Source organism: Mandrillus leucophaeus, unplaced genomic scaffold, assembly GCF_000951045.1.
Source record: "Mandrillus leucophaeus isolate KB7577 unplaced genomic scaffold, Mleu.le_1.0 Scaffold616, whole genome shotgun sequence".
In the NCBI taxonomy this organism is placed as follows: Eukaryota; Metazoa; Chordata; class Mammalia; order Primates; family Cercopithecidae; genus Mandrillus; species Mandrillus leucophaeus.
Window position 1 is genome coordinate 2,373,477 of NW_012106653.1, and position 6,682 is coordinate 2,380,158.

Genomic DNA, 6,682 nt, shown 5'->3' on the forward strand with positions numbered 1-6,682 from the left:
TCAAACTCCTGACCTCAAGCAGTCTTCCCACCTCAACCTCCCAAAGTGCTGGGTTTACCGGCATGCCAAAGTGGATAGTTTTTCAAACCTAGCAAACCATTTGTGTCAGATGATGAGGAAGGTTCATTTTGGCTTGTCTCTGTATGTATTTGGCCTTGAAGAGATAACATATAAGGCCAGGCTCGGTGGCTCACACCTGTAATCCCAGCACTTGGGAGGCCAAGGCGGGCAGATCATGAGGTCAGGAGTTCGAGACCAGCCTGGCCAACATGGTGAAACCCCGTCTCCACTGAAAATACAAAAATTAGCTGAGCGTGGTGGCACACGCCTGTAATCCCAGCTACTTGGGAGGCTGAGACAGGAGAATCGCTTGAACGTGGGAGATGGAAGTTGCAGTCAGTCAAGATCGCACCGCTGTGTGCCAGCCTGGGTGACAAAAGCAAGACTCTGTCTCGGGAAAAAAAAAAAAAAAACATATAAACTACTTCTTTAAAATATACCCCTCTTTGGGAGGCCTAGGTGGGCAGATCACCCGAGTTCAGGAGTTCGAGACCAGCCTGCCCAACATGTTGAAACCCTGTCTCCACTAATAATAAAAAAATTACCCGAGCATAGTGGCAGGCACCTATAATACCAGCTACTCAGGAGGCTAAGGCAGGATAATTGCTTGAACCTGGGAGGTGGAGGTTGCAATGAGCCAAGATCCGCCATTGCACTCCAGCCTGGGCAACAGAGTGAGACTCTGTCTCAAAAAAAAAAAAAAAGGAAAAAAATACACCCCTAAGTCCTCTCTAGCTGTGCAGTTAAAGAGAAGGCCGAGAGCCATATTAATAACTTTTGATAAAGATATGAGGGTTATTTTTCAACATACAGTTATTAATAGAACAGTGCAAAGAAATAAGCTTACATCGAAATGGGAAAATATTTTCATTCCATAAGCCACCGTCATTTTTGTTAACTTGATTTGTATTAGTACCACATTTTAGCTGTGTAACTTTGGGTAATGTTTGACCTCTGAGCTTTAGTTTTTTTAATTTACAATATTGAAATACCAATAGCTTCTATATCAACTATAAAATGGTAATCCTTATTTCCATTCTCCAGAAAGAGAAACATATTAGTATCTCAGATCTCACTGGACTGTTCTACAATATCAATCTCTCCTTCATCTTAAGAGCTAAGAAATGGCCAGGCGCAGTGGCTCATGCCTGTAATCCCAGCACTTTGGGAGGCCAAGGCAGGCAGATCACCTGAGGTCAGGAGTTCAAGCCCAGCCAGGCCAACATGGTGAAACCCCATCCCTACTAAAAATACAAAAATTAGCCAGGCATTGTGGCGGGCACCTGTAATCCCAGCTTCTCAAGAGGCTGAGGGAGGAAAATCACTTGAACATGGGAGGCGGAGGTTGCAGTGAGCAGAGATCACGCAACAGAGTGAGACTCCTTCTCAAAAAAAAAAAAAAAAAAAGCTAAAAAAGGCCCAAAAGGAAAAAGGGACTAGGTCACTTAATTTTTCTAAGTTCTTCTAACTTGCTCCTAACCCATTGAAAGATCCATCCATCCAGTATCTTCAACACATTTATACTCTGTGATGAGTTCCTACTGCTGGGGAAATAAAAAACATACAGTAGAGCTAGGCATTTAGATTAATATGATGATGTTAAAGGATTGCAGGCTGATAGCTTTGGGGGTTTTGTTTGTTTTGCTTTGTTTTTGCTAAAGACAGCTATTTTTAAAGAGAAGAGGGCAGACGTTCGGTGAATTCACATTCAGGCTAAGCTAATGAGAGGCTGCCTAGTAAAGATTCTAGAGTGCTTTAATGAATCCAGTGAAGTGGCTTACTAGCACAGCAGTTGTTTATATGTAAATTATGCTCTGTAGCCATAGCTACCATAATATTAAAGCCTTCTAGCCATCAGGTTTTGTGCAAGGGCCTTTACAGTTGTCATCCTCACCAAAACCCTGTAAAGTAGGTAGTGGTTTCCTCACCACACATCAGAAGAAACAGCTTGGAGAGATTCAGATAATTCCTCATTTATTAGCCACACAGCAAATAAATGATAGGTCTGTGTCTAACCAGATCCCATAACAGGTTAGCCTGCTTCTGAGTATTTTGTTCTCAAATATTCAAGAACATCATTCTTCCAGACTTGTATAATATATAATATTAATATGTACTATCTTAAAGGGGAGGTAAATTATAGTATAACTTAATCTGGGTTGTCAAAATTTCTGACATACATAAGCGTATACATAGGATTCTTAAAGTTCTACTGTGGGTCTTGTGAATTTTTAATAGAGCTTGGTCATGTACATGAAACTGCTTTTTACATTCTCCTTTTGCAGTATTTTATAAGCTTAGCCTAATTGTCAAGAGCACAGAGTGTTTAAGAGATCCTGTCAGAATCCTAACTCTACCCCTTCTTAGCTATGTAACTGTGGACAGATTATTTACCCTCCGTATGCCTCAGTTTCTGCCATAAGAAAGGTATAATAATTGTACCTACTTCATGGGATTCTTGTAAGAATAATGTATGTTAATCATTTAGGGCAGTGCCTAGCACATAGTGAGCACTCCATAAACATTACCTATTGTTATTATTGTAGTTGCTATTTTTATTGCTATATTTTATTGTTAAATTTTTATTCCTATTTTTAATGTACACAATATTTTCTATAGATTGTATTTGCTATAATTTTCTAATTGGGGGGCATTGTACATAATTTTTAAATCTCTTTCACCTGTATAGCTTTCCAAATAGTTCATAGAGTGAGTTAGCTTCTGTTGTACTTAGTATTTTTTTATCTGGCTGAAGTAACTCATAATTATTTTAATTCAGGACATGGCCCAGTAATTCATAATGCTGAAGCTAAAATTCAAGAATACATTTCTCACAGAAATATCCGAGAGCAGCAAATTCTTACATTATTTCGTGAGAACTTTGAGAAATCATTTACAGTAATGGAGCTTGTAAAAATTATTTACAAGGTAATTTTCAGTTTTCTTATTTGTATGTAGTCACAAATTTATCAGAATTATCTATTTAGTAGACTATAGAAATGGTAAACTTATCATATCCCAGATCAGAAGTTATGCCACTTTTCTAGATGTGAGACCAGCAGCCTAAACTTTCTACAGCGCTAAAATTAAACAAAAACTGGCCTTAGAGAACAAAGATAGCCATTTTGAGCCATCATTGAACTTTATATACTTGACTATTGTAGGAGAAACTGCCTATTTAGGAGGAACTACCAAGAGCCTGATGATTACATTTTGTAATAATTTTTGGATTATTCTAGCCATCTTGATTATCTCGTGTGCTAGCCTGCACCAAGAAAGGAGGGGTGACTTGCTAGACACAAATATTGGGATGGTAACAGTGAGAAGTAGTAGCAAAGCAGTGAGAAGTAGTAGCAATGCCAAACAATGGAGAAAAAGGAAAAAAAAAAATCAAAGAACACGAGTAAAGTAGTATGTAGGGAAAGAGCCTTACACCTCAGTGGCCTCTGAGAATATCACTGTATTGACAGCACTATATAGCATTCAGTATAATTCAGTTTTTCAGCAAATGTTTATTAGATGTCTGCTGTCTAGGTAGCATAGCTTAGAGGTTTAAAATGTAAGCTTTTGTGGCCAGGCATAGTGGCTCACCCCTGTAATCCCAGCGTTTTGGGAGGCTAAGTGGAAGGGTTGCTTCAGCCCAGGAGTTCATGACAAGCTTGGGCAACATAGTGAGACCTCAACTCTACAAAAAATTTTTTAAATGAGCCGGGCGTGGTGGCACATGCCTGTGATCCCAGCTGCTCGGATGGCTGAGATGGGAGGATCACATGAGCCTGGGAAGTAAAGGCTGCAGTGAGCCGACATCGTACTGTTGCACACCAACCTTGGTGACAGTGCAAGACTGTATCTCAAAAACTTTTTTTTTTTGAGACAGAGTTTCTCTCTTGTTGCCCAGGCTGGAGTGCAATGGTGCCATCTCAGCTCACTGCAACCTCCGCCTCCCGGGTTGAAGCAATTCTCCTGCCTCAGCCTCCCGAGTAGCTGGGATTACAGGCATGTGCCATCACACCTGGCTAATTTTGTATTTTTAGTAGAGACAGGGTTTCTCAGTGTTGGTCAGGCTGGTCTTGAACTCCCGACCTCAGGTGATCCGCCTGCCTCGGCCTCCTAAAGTGCTGGGATTACAGGTGTGAGTCACTGCGCCCACCCCAAAAACTTTTTTTAAAAAATTAAATTTAAATTAAACTATACAAAGATATTACCGTGTAACCTAATAAATAAATTATAGGGCCAACTGTCTGTAGCATCATGAAAACATTCTAAGAATAATTTTTACATTTATTCATTCATAAAATATCAATGTGTTTCTGCTATGTATTATTATGCTAAACACTGAATATTCAGTAATGAACAAAACAGATACTGCTGCTGGGCCGGGCATGATGGCTCACGCCTGTGATCCCAGCACTTTAGGAGGCCAAGGCGGGTGGATCACCCGAGGTCAGGAGTTCGAGACAAGCCTGGCCAATGTGGTGAAACCCTATCTCTACTAAAAATACAAAAATTAGCCAGGCATGCTGGCACACGCCTGTAATCCTAGCTACTCGGGAGGCTGAGGCACGAGAATAGTTTGAACCTGGGAGGCGGAGGTTGCAGTGAGCTGAGATCGCGCCATTGTACTCCAGCCTGGGCAACAAGAGTGAAACTCTGTCTCAAAAAAAAAGAACAGATACTGCTACTGTCTTTATGGCACTTACAACCTATTCTATCTATAGGAGTATAGATAGAATATAAAACAAGATGTATACAAAGTGAAATTGTGAAAAACGTTAAGTTAAAAATGTGTTTAAGATAAACTTTTGTTACATTTTGCTTTTCTTCAAAGCTTTCAAAAAAATTAACTGTTCTTTTTTTAAAAAGAAGGAATTTTTTTCACCTTCATTTTTCTTTTAGAATACTCCTGAGAATTTACATGAAATGGCTAAACGTAATCTCTTGCTTCATTTGAAAAAACTAGAAAAAGAAGGAAAAATATGTGAGTATGCTTCCAAATTTTCTTCTGTTACCAGCATTTAAAATATTTTTGCAGATGCCTTAGTTTCCTTCGAGGAAAAATAATACCCATCAGAGTTCTCCCATGAATATCACTTTAAATTGGAGAGAGACAGGCGCTGGGAAGGTCAGTAGCACAGGGCCAGTTGACCACAAGTTGGAACCAAAGGCTCCCATGGGAATTAGAATCTCAGTTGGAATTCCAATCCTTACTCACCAGAATGGCAATCAAAGACATGTAGTAGGAAGATAACTTCTATTCTCCCAGACCCAAAAACCATGAAGAATTTTACATGTGGTAGATTTGGGAACAGCCAAAGGTTTTAAACAGTGGTAAAGGTAGTAAACTCAGAGATGTTAAAGCAGTAATTATGTAATTATTTTCTAGTGTTAGTTTGTCAAACTAATAATTTATAGAAATGTAATCCTTAAAAGCCAGAATTCTAAGCTTGAATTTGATGTGGAAGCCTTAGCAATGTTTTTACATGTACCAAAAATACCCAATTTTATATTGAGCAACAAAATTATTTTAAGAATGAGTGCTTTTTCTAGCCACAAGGTAACTTAAAATCCAGTGCATTTACTTATCTATTGTTAAATTTTTACTCTCTGATTTTCTTTCTACAGTTAGCAGCACAGATCCTGACAAGAAATGGAAAGCTCATCTTTAGTTTCAGATTAAAGAAAGCTTTGTTTTATTTTGCTTTGAGAGAATGGTATGTTTTCTTAACTATAGGTTATTTTATAGACAGTATAAAAGTATAAAACATTGAAAATAACCCTAGATATGCTTTAAAATAATGTTATATTTATGCTAAAATATATGAATTACATTATACGACCATATGATAGGTTATTTCTCTAACCTTGGTCTTATAACGTTTTACCAAAAATTCAGAATCTAATAGTTTATCAGTTTTCAATAGATTCAATAAAATGGTTACTTTAAAAATAATAAAATTTATCCAATTTAAACTTGATGTTATTTTTGGTGGTCAGTTATCTATTATTAGTGATCAGTAATACTGTTTTCTATAGCTACTTTATTTAACAGCACAGATTTCTATGCACCCTTACTCTTTTCTCAACCCTTGTCTCTATCTGTACATAATTGCTTTGTCTTGATGTTTCTATCAACTATATCATGACTATCTATTCGTTCCATAACTCTGTATCATGTGTATTTTCTTATTCTGGTATACCACAAATGATTCATGCAAATGAATTTTTGGTGATTGAAAAATATTAAATTCCTAATTTAAAGTATTATATAATGAGTAATTATTTCTGTAATCCATTAATGCAACCAACATACTTCCCAAGTTTAAATTTTAGTATGTAAATAGTCATCAGCTTATACATGAATTATATACCAAAAGTTTACATTTAAATTAAAGGATTATAACATAGGGCATTTTTTATATTTTTATATAAGTAGTGTTCCTATATAGTGGTTAGGTTCACAAGGCAGTCCACCAGTGCTTACTTATACAGTTCTCAAACTACAATACTAAAATATGCCCAGAATTCTGAGTGCATTTTGTTTACTCTTCTCTAAAGAGTGAGACTTTAAAAAGTTTTTTGTTTGTTTTTGAGACAGTCTCTCTCTGTCACCTAGGCTGGAGTG

At 37.4% G+C, this 6,682-nt stretch overlaps 1 protein-coding gene across 1 annotated transcript in view; it reads left to right on the forward strand.

Annotated features, from left to right (window-relative positions):
- The window catches only part of LACTB2 (lactamase, beta 2), a 30,635-nt gene extending 24,314 nt beyond the window's left edge, over positions 1-6,321 (forward strand). The window contains exons 5-7 of the mRNA XM_012000098.1: positions 2,840-2,988; positions 4,957-5,038; positions 5,683-6,321. Coding sequence (XP_011855488.1) covers positions 2,840-2,988; positions 4,957-5,038; positions 5,683-5,726 — 275 coding nt within the window. The 3' untranslated portion in view covers positions 5,727-6,321. The remainder of the gene's footprint in view (positions 1-2,839; positions 2,989-4,956; positions 5,039-5,682) is intronic.
- The last annotated feature ends 361 nt before the right edge of the window (positions 6,322-6,682 follow it).